The following is a 17,334-nucleotide window of genomic DNA, read 5'->3' on the forward strand; positions in this document are numbered from 1 at the left end:
GGTGAGTCAGCACTACGGTATTAACCAATGGCTGCCTCAGCCGGTCCCTCCACTGGACGGACCTTCGCCTTCTCCATAGAAAATGGGACAGTACACTTTCAGCCCTGCAGAGTGGTTGCGGCTTTCATTGTATTGAGTTTTTCCTGCTGCCCAGTGTGTGTGTGTGTGGGGGGGGGGGGGGGTGCGGGGGATGTCAGTCTGCAGAAGGCAGCGCTCTGGCCTCAGGAGAAGCAAGGGTGACAGTGACTGAGCAGACAGAGGGCAGGGAAGGCCCGAGCTACGCCAGGAGGGAGTGTGGCTGAACCTTGGGGCCCTCGCCTGTTGTGGGGCAGGGCAAGGAGAGGCGCCGGGGCTGTTCTCTCACCAGCCCTCCCCTTCTGGCCACACTGACCGAGGATGTGTTACAGGGGCCACTCATCCGCGTGCCCACCCCTCGACTGGGTATGTGTGCTTTTTCCCATAAGGTGTGAGGCACCCTATGAAGGCAGGCCGTGGCAGTATCAGCATCCCAGCGCCCCTCCCTGCTGTCTCATTGCCCCTCGGGACCACATGTGTGTCTCCAAGGACAGCACCCTGCTTATATCTCTGGGATGGAGACTGTGATTTTTATTGCTGCTGGTATCAGACTAGTGCATTTAGAATGTTTCCTGGGCTCTATGAAGTCCAGAAAGGAAGCCTGATTGTTTTGTTTTGTGGTTCTCTAGTCTTATGCAGCCAATCGCTATAGGTGACTAAGTTTAAATTCAAATCGGATACAATTAAATAAAAGTTAAATCCAGTTCCTCAGTCATACGAGCCATATTTTAAGAGCTCAGTCAGCACATGAGGCTGGTGACTACTGTGTTGCATTATAGAACATGCCCTTCGCAGTGGGACATTCTAGAAGGCAGTGCTGGAAATCTCTCTGTCCAAGGGTGATGACTGTGGGGAGGGAACTCGCGAGAACATAGGAGAAAGATGAGCGGCAAACAATGGAAAATAAGCCACTGCAGGTTTGACCTCGTGGTCTCTTCTCACGGTGAAACACATCTCCAATAAACTCTTACTTCGGGGGAAGACTTAAGGTTCCAGGTGTTGAATTTCCATTCCAAGGCTGTCCCCAGAGTGCTCTCAGCCATGGAGTCACTCACCACCTTTCAGCACGTTGTCAGGGACACAAGCTGCTCCTCCACCCCCCAGCTTAGCCAAGAAACGGCTCCTTCCCGCCTGACCTCGCACTCTGCTGGAACATCCCCACACTGGGGAGAAGTGAAAGATGGGGAGCTTTTATAGCAACGTGACTTTGGAATTAGTGGGAAAGGACACTCTTACCACTGTTAGCTTGCCATTGTAATTCTATGAAAAGGAGAAAAGAGAAACCCTTGGATGAAACAGATGCTTCCCTAGAATGTCAACTGCATGCTTTTCTGGTCTACCTGTTGGTGCCTCAGTGGAAGAGCCAGGCCTCCGTGATCTAGGGAGACAGTCATGCTCATGGGTGAGCGTCTCCTTCAATTTTGCATCCTGAGCACCTGGTTTGCCACTGGAGCTCCGTCCTGCTGCCTTTCTTTGGGCCCATTTACCACTCACTCTGGCAGGCTCGCTGTCGGACATCCTGGACTTGCACACAGCTCATGGAGCACCTGCAGTCTCGCACTGTGCCTGCACCTCTCCCCTCTCCGGAACCCCTCAGGTAGGGACTGGACCTCTTGGCTCTGTGTATACCAGGCCTAGCATGGAGGACATGTAAATGGCTAATGGATCAGTGAGCTAATCAGTCTGCCAGGGATCAACTCTCTTGGTTTAGACTTTTCAATGAACAGCAGAAAACATCGTACATTGTCACCTGCCAAGCTCCACATTTCTGCACAGCGCCGTTCTCTCAGCTGAGAGTCCTCTCATCACCATGGCGATGGATGGGCACTGGTCACCCCACCTGCCTTTCCCCGGAATCCTGTCACTTTCAGATTCAGGCTGAGTTATCTCACTAGAAAGCTGTCTCAGAATGGTTCTCCTTCTCTCCTTAAAGTGGAAAATCAGTTTGAAAATTATGGATAAGACTGTATTTTATTCAAATATAGTAAAAAATGTTTCTATACATTGTTATTGTTTCCTCCTGGAATTGGTTTGGGGATAAGTCTTTAATCTCTCTCTCACCTAAGCTCATGGCTTAGGAGGCCTTTTGTACCAGCTTTGCCCTCTCTCTTCCCCAGTTGGAAAATGTTTGCATGAATTAATACTAGTAAACAAGTTTACAAAAACAACAAAAACTCTGCCTCTTCCAGAGTCCATGCCACATGTCACACTCAGCCAAGCTGTCCCAGGAGCACGTGGCTGGGCCTGGGCGCCATGGTTTGGGAGGATGGGGGTGAAGACACAGTCCCTGGGGCTTGGAGGCCCCGCTGTGAACTCTGTGTAACATGCTTCCCCTTTCTGCCTCCCACAGAGCGTGTTGAAGAAGAGGGACCAAGTGCAAGCGGAGTACGAAGCCAAACTGGAAGCCGTGGCTCTGAGAAAGGAGGACCGCCCCAAGGTCAGGGAGCCCCCGGCGAGGGCGGGCTGCTCCGGCTGCACCCTGAAATCCCCGCTAGAGCCCAGTGAATCCTGTCCCTACATGGGGACCACGGAGGTGTTCAGTACCAGCTGGGCTGTGCTGCTGCCTTCCCTCTTTTGCTTTCTTTCAGCCTTATTTCTGGGTGCTCCTCATGTGTCCTTGAGCTTGAGTTTTCTGATTTTTCCTGGGATTGATTTTTCTGCTAACCACGGCCAGTTCCTCCCTCTCTGAATGGGATTGAGGAGAAGGGGGAAGAACAGTCTAGATCAGGATTCTCAATCCATGACGGGAAGGTATAGAAGCTGAGAGGAGGTGCTGTGATTTGTGTCGAACGCTCGGGACGAGTGTGTCACACTAGCGTGGAGAGTTGCACGTGGAGCAAGCTGCACACTGGTTATGCACAGTAGCACTCCCACGTGGTTGGATTGGGAGGAAAGCCAACAGAAAGTGCTCCTTCAGCACACAGTTTGAGAAGCACTGATCTAGTTTCCGATGCTGTCCAGCTCCAGGGTGCAGGGTCTAGATCAGTGATGGTGAACCTATGACACGAGTGTCAGAGGTGACACGCGACATCATTTTTTTTTGGTTGATTTTTCTTCGTTAAATGGCATTTAAATATATAAAATAAATATCAAAAATATAAGTCTTTGTTTTACTATGGTTGCAATATCAAAAAATTTCTATATGTGACACAGTACCAGAGTTAAGTTAGGGTTTTTCAAAATGCTGACACACTGAGCTCAAAAGGTTCGCCATCACTGGTCTAGATGGAGGCTCACAACTGTTGTACCACCCCCATTTGTTGTCTCTCTCTCCCCGCCACCAGCCAGGATTCAAAACGAGAGCAATAACAGCCAATAAGCAAGTGCTTACAGTATGCTTAGCACTTTGTATTTGTATTGTCTCATTTATGCCATATAACAGTCATGTGGTTCAAGCACCATCTTTATTGAGCAAACCAAGGCCCAAGGTCAAACAGCCAGCAGGGGGTCACACATGGACTTTAGAACCTTGCCAGCTATTGTGATGTCACTCTGCTCCTTTTTGTTTGTAATTGGAAGGTGTATTTGTTTTTGAAAAAGGGGTGGGGTAGGGGATGTTATTAGATTAATAGCAGGGGCCCCAGTTTCAGGGAAATAGTTTGACAACAGAACTGTTTGTTTGGGTTTCCTCCTCTGCTTTGGTTCTCATTGCCTAGAAAGAACTGGCTTTGGGAATTTGAAACCAAGCCTCAGAAATGGCACACCTGACTCTGTCCAGTACCTTTATACCAGGTACGTTTATTGCTTCACATAATCCCCCCAGCCGTCACCAGAGGGAAGGCACTGTTCTCTCCCCATTTCAGGGAACAAGGGAACAAGGCACAAAGCATCTCAATAAGTTGCCTATTTTTGTTTATGCCAAAGATCTTTATTCAGTGTGCTTGACACAGCAGGCAATACACTTGTGGCATTGCGTCCTGTGTCACCCATAGTGTCTACACAAGAGAGTGAAGGCTGAGGACAGAGAGTACAACTATAAAGACGGGGACTCTTATCATTAGCCCGGTGTTTGCAGCTGGGACTTGGCCAGAGAGCGAGGTAGCCTCTTCTATACTGTGTGTCTGGAGGGAGGAGATGATGGGAATACAGCTGTGCACACAGCTGTCCTCTGCCTCCCAGCTGCCTGTCCCATTGACCAGTCTGGTTGGCCCTGTGACGTTCTGGAACATGGTGCTGTCTGCTGAGCCCATGTCTCAGTCTCATTTAAAGGAATGACACAGAGCCCTGGCCGGCGGCTCAGGTGGTTGGAGCATCATCCCATACACCAAAAGGTTACAAGTTCAGTTCCCGGTCAGGGCAGGTACCTAGGTTGCAGGTTTGACCCCTGGCCGGGAGAGGTATGGGAGGCAACCAATTGATGTTTCTCTCATGCCAATGTTTCTCTCTTTCTGTCACTTTTTCCCCTCTCTCAAAATTATAAAAACATCCTCTGGTGAGGATGAAAAAACAAAAAAGGAATGACACAGAATACTGTCTTTATATATTTTAAATTTTTATTCTTACAATTTAGCTCCCGAATGTAAATATAGATGTTACTTTTCCTGGCCAGGGAGGGGAAGGGAGATGGCAAGTCCCGCCACTGGCCTACTTTGCAAGCTGAGGACCCTATATTTAAAAGATGTCACTTAAATAGTTCTGTCAGCATCTGTACCTGCTCAGCCCTGAATACAAGCTTTCTCAGAGGCTCGTTTTGTCATTTAGTATATGTCCAGTCCTGTGTGGGACAGCTTTTTTGTAAAGACAGGAGCCAAAGGGTGTGAATAATAGGCCCATTTAAATCTTGATTTTGCCCTGGCTGGCTGGCTGCAGAAGTTCACACCCGTCTCGGGGCAGATGGAGTAGAGGAAACAGCTGTTTCCTGTTCCTGAGTTCGAGCTAGCCAAGCTGCGGGGCTCCTGCCTCATGCTCTCTCCCCTTGCGGGCCCGGGTGACTTCTCTTCTCCTCCCAGTGGGCGTTGAAATCTTCCTGCTGCTGCTGTTCTCACTTCCTGGAGCACCACTGACCCATCCCACTCATCCTCTCGGCTGCAGGAGTTTACAGAGGAGCAGGTTTCTTTCCAGCCCATGAGACGAACCAGCAGGGTCCAGACACAGCTACGTCCTCTTAGCAGCTGCGTTAGGCGGTCTTTATCGCCCCTCTTTCTGGTGGGATGCTGAGCCCTGCCCAAGTTAACTTTGCTACCTCGTCAGGATTGTGATATTTAGCCCGATGGAGGTTGTGACGGGGGCAGCAGAAACTGTACCACCAGGTTGGGTCTGGGGCAGCAGCTCCGTTGGTGGGCAGAGGAGGGCAGTCAGTCCAAGTCGGCTCTGGTTTGGTAGAAAGAGCACAGGATTTTGAATCAGACGGCCCTGGCTGCAAATCCCAGCTCTGCCCCGGCTTGGACTGGGTTGCTCATTGGCTTTGGCGGGGTTCAGACCTGTGACTGCTGTGCGGGTGCAGAGATGGGCAGTGTTGGATGTGGCCCCAAGTGCTCCATTGGTGGAGCCTCTGCTGCCCATTCGAGTTGTCTCTAGTAGGAATGCTGAACGTGTTTGCTGAGTTTGTTGTCATGACTTAAAAATATTCTTTTGTCTAAACGCATTTTTAAGGCATTATTTCTTGGTGTCCTAAGGTTTCTGTTTTCCCACTCCTCCTGACCACCTATCCTCCCAGCCACCCTTCAGCAGTAGACAGACATCTGGGAAGTGAATGGCTAAAGCCTTTGCTGTGCTTTGTTTTATGTGTTTGTTTGTTTTTAAATATATTTTTATTGATTTCAGAGAGGAAGGGAGAGGGAGAGGGAGAGAGATTGACGCATCAATGATGAGAGAGAATCATTGACTGCTGTCTCCTGCAAATCCTCTACTGGGGATTGAGCCTGCAACCGAGGCATGTGCCCTTGACCAGAATCGAATCGGGGACCCTTCAGTCTGCAGGCTGACGCTTTATCCACTGAGCCAAACTGGCCAGGGCAGGTGTTGTTTTTTTAAATGTGTTTTTATTGATTTTCTTAGAGAAAGAGGAAGGGATAGGGATAGAGAGATAGAAACATAGATGAAAAAAAAAAAAGGAACATAGATGAGACAGAAACATCATCAATTGGCTGCCTCCTGCATGCCCCCCACAGGGGATTGAGCCTGCAACCGGGCATGTGCTCTGACCAGGAATCGAACTGGCAGCCTCTTGGTTCCTGGGCTGATGCTCAACTGCTGAGCTACACTGGCTGGGCTGCTTTATGTGGTTTTGAGCTTCACTCTCCAGAGCTCCTGTTGGTGAGATGAAAGCCAAGATATCAGGAAATGGGTCAGGGCTGATTTTACCCCAGGTCTCAATGAGTTCTGCTGTAAGTTATTGAGGGAGCAAGACTGTTCACAGGCCCATCACAGGGATGAGGGAAGAAGAGGAACGATGGGGAGTTTTCCCAGGGGAGGGTCCAGGTCTGAGCACGTTAACAGAAGACCTGAGAGGGGCTAGGGGCTTCTTGCTTTGAAGTGAAATCTTGAAAAGTTGCTCTGAAGACTGAGGAAAGTTGATTTTTGTGAAGCCACAACTAGTAGCAAAATCTGACCACTTCTCCATCACCCAGAAGAAGGAAATGGCCTTGTGGGCCTCCATGACCTTCACTTCGAATTTCACACTGGAGTGGATGTCGGGAGGATGCAGGAGGGAGCCCTGTGGCCCCAGCTGCTGGGAGGCCTCTGCAGTGAGGGAAAATGTCAGTGTCAGAGAATGTGAAGTTTTGCTTTATGTTTAGGTTGAGGAAACTCAGCAGACTCGGCAGTGGTTTGTTCTCAGGCAGATGGAGCTTTGGATGGCATATGCTTGGCTTGCCTCATCTTAATTTTGAAGTTGGAGAAATTATAGGCTCTTAGTAGGGGCTGCTGCCTTGGGCTGGATCCGTCAGAACCACAGGCGTGTGTGAGCCTGCGAATCTGACCCTCCTTACAAGCCACGAGGATACCAATGCTACCGCTGGAAACAAAGAGGGGTGGGAATTGCATTTAAAATGGGACAGCACATACCTACCCTAATGTGAACATGAGGGTGGGCCGTGGAGGGAACTTGCAGTTTATTCTGCATTTGACTTTTCAATGCTAATATTGTCAAGTGTGGCTAGTTTAAAAAAGAACAAAGAAGGGATGCCAGGAGAGAAGGCTTTATAAAAATCTGACATTTATCTTCAAAAGGTAAAGGGGGGAGGGGTGCTCTTTTAGGCCCTGACCCATTGGTGGTCTTGAATTGGGTACTGCCAAGTGTAGGAGCTTTGGGAATGGTCGTGTTGTTGTATTGTACCCCGCGAATCACACAAGGACGCCTCAAGAAGTCGAATTAAGGAACCACATTTATTTCAAAGCCGGGACTATGAGTGGGAAATGCTCTCCAAATCTCGTAGTGCCCTCTTGGCCGAAACATCAGACTTATGTAGGCAAATATCACAAAGGGTACTGATTACATCTCGAGGTTTGGAATGAGGAACCTGGTTTGCAAAAAGCAGTTTGTTACAGAAGCTTAGATTGAGCAAGTTAGTTACAAAGATTAATTATAGTTTAGGGCAGGGGTGTGCAAACTTTTTGACTCGAGGGCCACAATGGGTTCTTAAACTGGGCCGGAGGGCCGGAACAAAAGCATGGATGGAGTGTTTGTGTGAACTAATATAAATTCAAAGTAAATATCATTACATAAAAGGGTACAGTCTTTTTTTTTTTTTTAGTTTTATGCATTTCAAACGGGCCGGATCCGGCCCGCGGGCCGTAGTTTGCCCACAGCTGGTTTAGGGTCTTGGGACCACTGAGTCAATGGAAACACATTATCTGGAGCCACTGAGGCCATTTAGAGTAATTGTGCTGTCATGGTCTCCAGGTGCAGAGGAATGTGTTTCGAAAGACCAGTAAGATCACTATCAATGGGGGTATTCAAACCACAATCAATGGAGTATTCAATCGAATGGGATAACTTATATAAGTTCAGGAAATCAAAATAACTTTTCTATTATTTTAGCAAGCAAATAATTACAGAAGCCATGTCAGCAGGGTTAAAATATTAAACAGCAATTTTTACCTAAGCATGGTTGCTACCATGCTTCATTGTCAGTGTGGAGGTGAGATAGTGTGTCCCGTGGAGGGCGGTGGAAGCAGAAAATAGGAGGGACTGAGCTATTGCCTCTCAGGTTGAGCACAAGTAGAGAGAGCTTGGGGTCACTTGGACAGACCTCACCAAGGCTGTGGACAAAGCTCTTAGGACTACAGAATGGTTAACATTCTGGGTGAGCGGAGATGTGCCGGAGCAAGGACTCCAGCTCTGAGGTGGTAGATGGGAGCGAAGAGACTGGTCTGGAGTTTCTGCAGACCCGGGAGTTAGTTAAGTGAGTGTCCTTGTTTCCAGACACTTCTGCCAAGTGAGGACAGACAGGCCTGAGGTTTCCAGCTCTCCCTGCAGCAGCCTTGATCTCAGCCTGGGTTCGAAAGCCAGACTAATGAGGCAGAGGTCACCTCAGCCAGAGAAGGCGGGCTCTGTCACCTCCCTTATCTTACTTAATTCCTGCCTCAACCCCTGTGGGTGTGGTTGTTCTCATCTTACAGATGAAGAGCCAGGATTCAGGGGGATTACATACATAGTGTATGTGCCAAAGCTAACAAGTGGTAGAGCAGGAATTGGCCCTCAGATGTGTCTTGCTCCAGAGTTGGAGCCCTTTATTCCTACTGCTCGGGCTCCCAGCAGTCTTTGGGGAGGAGGGTCCTGGCTTTTGTAAGCATGTATAGATGAGTACCAGAGGGACTGAGGGAGAGAAAGAACATGGACCGTCTCCTGAGTCTTCAGTCTCTGTGCCTGCTCGCTCCTTTCAGCCATGACCAGGTGATCTGAAGGCTCCTCTGTTCTAGTGTATCTGCTCTTGACTCACCTGTGTCCTTTCTTCTCTCTCCTCACCTGCCATTCTCTGAAGTTTGTTTCTTTTTCTCCCCCCCCCCCACCCCAAAAAAGCCCTAGCTCGATCCCCAGTGGGGGGTGTGCAGGAGGCAGCCATCAATGATTCTCTCTCATGGTTGATGTGTCTATCTGTCTCTCTCCCTCTCCCACTCTGGAATCAATAAGATATATTTTTAAAAAGCTTTCTTTCAGGGCACCCAGGGCTTCTCAATCTTGACCCTATCTCAATGTTTCCTCAACATTTTTTCATCTCACAGCTCACATAGAAAATGAACATGTTTGTGTGGCACACTGGGGAAAACAGACCGGTTGCTTGAAGCTGGAGGTGAGCAGCCTGGGACTCTGACTTCCCCGAGGGCTGGTGTCAGTGTTGTTGTCATTCACACAGAGCCCGTTAGGAAGCTCCGCCCTGCCTTTCACCCGGCAGCATGTGGCTGAGAAGATCCCATCTTGAATTGCTTCTGTCATTGGTCCTGGCACCTGTCCCATGGCAGCGATGCATCCCCTCTCCCCCAGGTTTTGGGATCATGTCTGTTTTATATAACCTTTGGGGACTTTTCAATCTACCGTCATTGTGGGAGCAGATAATATAACATCTGCAGCCTACCTCCAAGAAGGACACTTGGGTAGGGATTTATATCAGGGCCTAGGAATGCCAGGTACAAGGAAAGGACTCAATACATTTAAAAGTGAATGTTATGTGGCCTTACATTACCAACACACACAAATGCTTTAACCCCCTGTGACCCTTCTCTCATCACTTCAATAACCCATATCCTGTAGTGGATGTTCTCATGAGAGATTAGGAACCTGATAAGAAAAATGCAGTCTTGGTCTCTGTTTTTCTTGCCATATGAGGTCTAATCTGGTGATTTTTTTTCTTGGTGGCTTGTGATAAGCAGCACCCAACCATTAGCATTGGATATTGCCATCTCAGCATCCTTCAGACACAAGATAGCACAACTAACAATACCTCAGTCAGAAAATTAAACCATTGCGATAAAAAGGAATGCTGGATGTTTCTGGTCAGTGAACTGATTGTCACAAAAAACACTGTCCTAAAAGAAACAAAGGCGAGAAGAATGTGATCCTGAGAGTCTGATGCCAACGGCCCTCCTCTTGATAAAGTTGGACAACTTCAGTTGCTAGTCATTTCAGGCAGCTCTCCCCAATTCCTCTTATTCTCTTCTCTTTAAACCCTTCTCTTCCTCCTCACCTAACCCCTCTATCCATGCCTGTGTTTCTAGGGCTTTGTTCTCTCTGACTCACTCCCTGCTTCTGTGCCCATCTTTTCTAGTGACCTTTGCTGCTTCCTTTATTAGCCCTATAAATGTAGGCTTCTCCATGAGTTCTACCCATCCACCCTCCCTTCCTCAGCCTCCTCTTCTATTCCCTCATATATTAAAAATTTTAAATCATGGCAAAAAAATAACAAGATTTATCATCTTAACCATTTGTAAGTGCACAGTTCAAATGTGTTAAGTAAATTCACATTGTTATGTAACCAATCTCTAGAACTCTTGTCATCTTCCAGAACTGAAATTCTTCCCCAACTAAACAACAACTCTGCATGTCCCCTCTCCCGCCGGTCCCTGAAAACCACCATGCTACTTTCTGTCCCTATGAATTAGACTACTCTAGGTACCTCATATAAATCAGACAGTGTTTGTTCTCTTGTGATTGGCTTATTTCACATAACATAATGTCCTTAAGGTTCAATCATGTTGTAGCATGTGTCAAAATTTTCTTCCTTGCCCTGACCTGGTGGCCAAGTTGGTTGGAGTATCATCCTGTACACCAAAAGATTGCTGGTTCAATTCCCAGTCAGGGCATACACCTAGCTTGCGGTTGGGGTGTGTATGGGAGGCAACCATTGTTTTTTTCTCTCACCCTTCCTCTCTCTCTAAAATCAATAAACATATTCTCGAGTGAGGATAACAAAATGTCCTTCCTTTTTAAGGCTGAATAATATTCCACTGTTTGTATATACCACATTTTGCTTATTCACTCATCTGTGGGTGGGCACTTGAGATGCTTCCACCTTTTGGCTATTGTGAATAATGTTGCTGTGAACGTGGGTGTTCAATATATATCGTGGAGACCCTGCTTTCAGTTTTTTTTTTTTGGGGGGGGCTATATACCCATAAGTAGAATTGTTGTATCATATTATAATTATTTTTTGTTGTTGAGGAACTATCACACTGTTTTCCATGATTGTGCCATTTTCATTCCCACTAACAGTGCCCAAAGGTTCCAATCTCTCTACATTCTCAACAACACTTTTTATTTTCTGTGTGTGTGTGTGTGTGTGTGTGTTAAATAATAAGCATCCTAATGAGTGTGAAGTGGTCTCATTGTGGTTTTGATGTGCATTTCCCTAATGATTAGTGATGTGAAACATCATTTCATGTGCTTGTTAGCCATTTGTGTGTCTTCTTTGGAGAAATATCTATTCAGGTCCTTTGCTCTTTTTTTTTTTTCCTTTGCTCTTTTTAAAATCAGGTTATTTATTGTTGTTATTTCAGCCCCCTCTTGTGGAGCGCAGGTCTCACTCTCCCCGTGGCTGCAGCTACCGCCTTTATCTGTTCTGTGGTTCTGTCCTTTATCCTGAGCCCTACAGTGGACTATTGCTACCCTAGTCACCCAGACTAGAAAGAAACTTCAGGCTCTTCTCTGACCTTCTATATCTTATATCTCACGTGCAATTGACTGCCAAGTCGGTCAGTTCTGTCTGCACCAGGTTGGTCTAAACTATCCCCTCCCTCCTGGAGTTACAGCCACTGCCCCGGTTCCAGGGTGCCAAGGATGATCTATGACAGTAGAATTTGGTGTTGACTCATCTCCAATCTCTGGAGAAATCTTGGGTGGGGTAGCAAGGGTGAAGAGTGACATGAAGTTTGAACGATGATATTTGATTATATTATAATAGGTTATATTTGGAAAACAAAAAGTACATTTTTTATAAGACATGGAATAAAGCTCAATAAAATATTCTGACCTAAGGAACTATGTAAATGAGAGATTGTCTTTTATGAACTTTGATTTATAATGTTGATACTGACCAGAATGAGCAAATATTTATTGAGTGTTTAATATATACCAGGCACCAAGTGTTTTATACATTCTATCTCATTTAACCTCATAACAGCCTTGTAAGGTGGAGAGTATTATCCAGAAAAAGAAGTTGAGGCATAGAGAAGCCCAAAGTTACCCGTCTAGCAAGTGGTAGATGTCGTATTTGAACTCTGAAAATCTGGCCCCATAACTGTCTATACAGTTGGAGGAAGCACAAGGCTTTCTCTTTTCAAAAAAAGGGGCATGAGGGAAATGGACCCCAGAAAACCTGGCCTTCAGGAAGAGCCCCAGGCTTATGCCCCTCCCCCACCAATCTCACCAGCTGGAGTTCTCTCTCTGTGCCTCTATGGGCGCTGTGGCCTGTGAGCTGTGCCAAGGTAGGTCTAGGTGCTGTCTCACTTCTGTCATCTGCACGTACTGTCACTCTAGAGTGCCCTCCCCCAGTTGTCACACTTCTCTGAAGAGTGGCCTCAGTGGAATTTCTCCGAGGAAACCCGATCTGTTATCCTAGTTGGACTCGCTTTCTAGTTCCGCCTTACATTTTGCTCATCACAGGGCTCTGAGTGCAGTGGGAGCATCTTCCCAGGTGGATGGTAGGCAACTTGAAACAAGTTTGCCTGTAGAGACCTAAGCACTTTCATATTCCTCACTGCCAACTGGGGAGTATGTTGTGAGAATGATGAGCTAAAAATATTTTCCAAAGCCAGGCTGGGGTGATCGTAAACTCCAGAGCTGCAGTCCTGACTTGATTTTTTGTGGGTCAACCAGAGCTTCCACCCCCATGAGCAGCTCCCCTTTCCTGTGCAGGAACTCCTCTCAGTCAGAGAGCTGAGCCTTCCTCTTCTCCCTGTGCCCCCCGACGAGGTTCTCTTTTCAGAGCTTTACTTTTCCTCTTTGCTGAAGTAGTTTTGCTAAGCAAACAGGAAGTTGCTCCCATGCACTCACTCACCCACATGCTAAAATGAGCAGTGCCCACGAGAGGAATAAGGGAACTGGACTGCGCCTGCAGGGAGCTGAGGCCTAGCCACAGACCCCGGCTCCCTGGGTGTCCATGGGCTGGATGACTGGACGTTTATGGGGGAATGGCTCCAGTGCAGCAAAGCCAGGGCACTCTTGTTTTGTTTCAGGTTCCCTCCGAGGTGGCCAACAGTAATGGGTGAGTCAGCAGGGAAAGGCAAGGGTGAGTGACCTCAGGCATGGCACCAGAATGAAAAGTCAAGTCTGTTTGTAATTCCAGAAGCTTCAGTACTTTGAGGAAGGCTCCTTTCCCCCTCTGAAGAGAAAAGTTCTTTCCTTTCGAGTTGCCTAGGTTGCCTTGCTGTCTCTTTCTCTCCGACTCATCCTTGTCTCACCCAGGTTTAATTTCCATGCCACGCACTCTCAAATCCCCTCACCTAGGCTGTTTTCCTTTCCTTGCTCCTGCAGCCATCTCCAAGCGGTCTGGGTGGCAGATGGCCAGTGCCCTCGGCACTTTTAGAAGCTCTCAAGGTGTCCAGCTCCCTCAGGCTTGGCCTCACCATTATTGCTGTTTCTGGGTTGGCTCCTTGCCCATAAGGCCTCAGCATAAAAATTCCTTGGTTGGTAAAGAGTGACCCTGAAGATGACCCACAGCTTGGAGACTTTGGGGTTCACAGGAGCCGGCACACAAAATGTATACAAGGCCTTATTTGTTGTTGGGAAGCTTTTGGCAGGTGGGCATTGACCCAGCTTTGGGCGCCTTGAACCCCTAGCTACCATCAGTGCCCAATGGAGCTCTTGAGTTAGGAGAGAATCTAGCTTTGTGCTTTGGCAACCAGGGTAATAATTTCCTGTTACCTTTTCATAATATTGGATTCTCTGTCTAGATGTGTAGGATGGATAAAACTCACCAAAGCAAAATGAAAGTTGTGAAATTCAGACTTTGTTCCATTTTGAGGTCTTCTTTAAGGAAAAACTTGAATTTGTATTTCATATTCGTTTGACATGCATACATAATCTTTTCTTCCCCAGAGTTGCCTAACTTTAACTTTTCTTTTTTTGGTGATCTGCTATCTTGGAGAGCATAGATAAGTCTCCAGATTATATGTAATGTGGGGTTCAGAAGAGGGAGCTGGCCAACAGTGATATTATTGCAATTAATTCTCTGGTTAATGAGGATAGACATTGTCAAGCATCAAGAACTAATGGAATAGAAAATAAAGTAAATAAAGGGAGAACCAAGATGGCGGCATAGGTTAACGCCGGAGTTTGCTGCTTTGAACAACTACTTCAAAAGTGAAACTAAAACACGGAACGGACATCACCCAGAACCACAGGAACGCTGGCTGAGTGGAAGTCCTACAACTAGGAGGAAAGAGAAACGCATACGGACACTCAGAGGAGGCGCAGTGCTGAAGTCAAATTCTGAGGTGCGGAGTGCGCGGAGCGGGCTGGCGGCGGAGGGCGTGGTTGGCGTTTTCAATCTGGAGGGAGTCGCAGACTCTGAGCTCCAGATCCGGGCGAGTCTTTAGGGACCCAGACTCAAACGGGAGAAGCGGGACTGTCTGGCTTCGGTCAGAGCGAGTGCAGCTTTCTCTCCGAGCTTTGCAGCGGGTGCTGGGACTCAGAGAGGCAGAGCCCCTGGGGACAGGACTGAGAGCCCCCATAACTGCTCTCTCTGGCCCACCCTGTTGATCCTGTGCCACCCGCCCTGCCCACACCCTGCACAGAGGCATTTGCCGGATAGCCTCAGGCAAAGGCTAGATTAGCACCTCCCTAGAGGACAGAAGTTCTCTCACTGCTGACACAGCTGATTCTCATAGCCACTTGGCCTGGAGGTCAAACCCTCCCTGGAATTAGCTACAACAATCAAGATTTATCTATAAGACTGCGAACAAAGACCACTAGGGGGTGCACCAAGGAAGCATAACAAAATGCGGAGACAAAGAAACAGGACAAAATTGTCAATGGAAGAAATAGAGTTCAGAACCACACTTTTAAGGTCTCTCAAGAACTGTTTAGAAGCTGCCGATAAACTTAATGAGATCTACACGAAAACTAATAAGACCCTCGATCTTATATTGGGGAACCAACTAGAAATTAAGCACACACGGACTGAAATAACGAATATTATACAGACGCCCGACAGCAGACCAGAGGAGCGCAAGAATCAAGTCAATGATTTGAAATGCGAGGAAGCAAAAAACATCCAACCGGAAAAGCAAAATGAAAAAAGAATCCAAAAATGCGAGGATAGTGTAAGGAGCCTCTGGGACAGCTTCAAGCGTACCAACATCAGAATTATAGGGGTGCCAGAAGATGAGAGAGAGCAAGATATTGAAAACCTATTTGAAGAAATAATGACAGAAAACTTCCCCCACCTGGTGAAAGAAATGGACTTACAGGTCCAAGAAGCGCGGAGAACCCCAAACAAAAGGAATCCAAAGAGGACCACACCAAGACACATCATCATTAAAATGCCAAGAGCAAAAGATAAAGAGAGAATCTTAAAAACAGCAAGAGAAAGAAACTCAGTTACCTACAAGGGAATACCCATACGACTGTCAGCTGATTTCTCAACAGAGACTTTGCAGGCCAGAAGGGAGTGGCAAGAAATATTCAAAGTGATGAGTGCCAAGAACCTACAACCAAGATTACTTTATCCAGCAAAGCTATCATTCAGAATTGAAGGTCAGATAAAGAGCTTCACAGATAAGGAAAAGCTAAAGGAGTTCATCACCACCAAACCAGGATTATATGAAATGCTGAAAGGTATCCTTTAAGAAGAGGAAGAGGAAGAAAAAGGTAAAGATACAAATTATGAACAACAAATATGCATCTATCAACAAGTGAATCTAAGAATCAAGTGAATAAATAATCTGATGAAAAGAATGAACTGTTGATTATAATAGAATCAGGGACATAGAAAGGGAATGGACTGACTATTCTTGGTGGGGAAAGGGGTGTGGGAGATGTGGGAAGAGACTGGACAAAAATCGTGCACCTATGGATGAGGACAGTGGGTGGGGAGTGAGGGCGGAGGGTGGGGCGGGAACTGGGAGGAGGGGAGTTATGGGGGGGAAAAAAGAGGGAACAAATGTAATAATCTGAACAATAAAGATTTAATTAAAAAATAAATAAATAAAAAAATAAAGTAAATAAAGTGTAAAAAATATCTTGAAAAAAAAAAAAAAAGAACTAATGGAATAGTTCACTTGATATGGGAGAACCTTTTCTAATTTCATTATTGGACATGGGAAACTCACAGGGCAATACCAAATCCTGCTGGCTATTTGCAAAATCTACACACATTTTTATATTTTAAAAACAGGAACCAAAGATATATGACTCTGCTTACAATGTTTCTTCTTTCTGTTTATAAATGGGGTGGGTGTTTCCCACAGTCCCTTACGCTTGGATGGGTTTGAAGATTTGGGTCAGGATGGTCTTTCAGAGTTCCTTCTTAGACCTGAAAACAATGGGCTCTGCCTGCAGGCAAACGCCTCCAGAGGAGAGAGTGGGTTTATAACATTTTCATGTTGTGACTTGGCCCTTCACAACTGTGTGAGCAGAGCAATTTGGGGCATGAGAGACCAGTTACACCCACTTCTGCATCGCCCTTCAGGTGCCCGCGGACGTTGAGAAATGTCAGGATCGGATGGAGTGCTTCAATGCTGACCTGAAAGCCGACATGGAGAGGTGGCAGAACAACAAGAGGCAGGACTTCCGGCAGCTGCTCATGGGAATGGCTGACAAGAACATCCAATATTATGAGAAGGTAAGGGGCACGCCGAAGGACCACAGCCCTCTCATTAAGGAAGTATTTCCCATAGACAGAGCCTTTAGGGAGGGCCTGTCAGAAACCCAGAATTAGGGATCCTGCCGGTTCCAGCTCCTTCCCTATTTTACTTTATTCTTAGCAACCCCTGCATGTCTGCCCAGCTGTGCTCGATGTGGTGCTGATTTGGGGAGCAGAACCCCCACTGGGGTTTCAGTTGCAGTCACTGCTGATGGCAGTGTTTTTCTCTACCGTGTCCTTTGGCCCTGGCAGCTCGCCGCTTCCCAGAATCAGTCAGGCCTTAGCGCAGGGATGCCCCCAGTCAGTGGAGGCTTGGGGTTACATTACTGTGGTTTTGGGGTTACTTTAATGGAGGCTTTGGGGTTACAGCTTAAAGGAATCACCTGCTGTGTTTCTACCTCCACGGGTTCCTCACATCCATTGTGCCATGGATCCCTTTGGTTATTTGCTGAAGCCTGTAGACCCCTTATCACAATCCTGTTTTGTTTTGTTTTTAAAACAGACTTTAAATACCTTTAAA

At 47.0% G+C, this 17,334-nt stretch overlaps 1 protein-coding gene across 1 annotated transcript in view; it reads left to right on the forward strand.

Annotated features, from left to right (window-relative positions):
- SNX30 (sorting nexin family member 30) overlaps positions 1-17,334 on the forward strand; it is a 91,822-nt gene that overhangs the window by 66,016 nt on the left and 8,472 nt on the right. The window contains exons 7-8 of the mRNA XM_059657712.1: positions 2,426-2,512; positions 16,641-16,793. Of these exons, the coding sequence (XP_059513695.1) occupies positions 2,426-2,512; positions 16,641-16,793 (240 nt within the window). The remainder of the gene's footprint in view (positions 1-2,425; positions 2,513-16,640; positions 16,794-17,334) is intronic.

The sequence above is a fragment of the Myotis daubentonii genome, chromosome 11 (genome assembly GCF_963259705.1).
Source record: "Myotis daubentonii chromosome 11, mMyoDau2.1, whole genome shotgun sequence".
Taxonomy (NCBI): Eukaryota; Metazoa; Chordata; class Mammalia; order Chiroptera; family Vespertilionidae; genus Myotis; species Myotis daubentonii.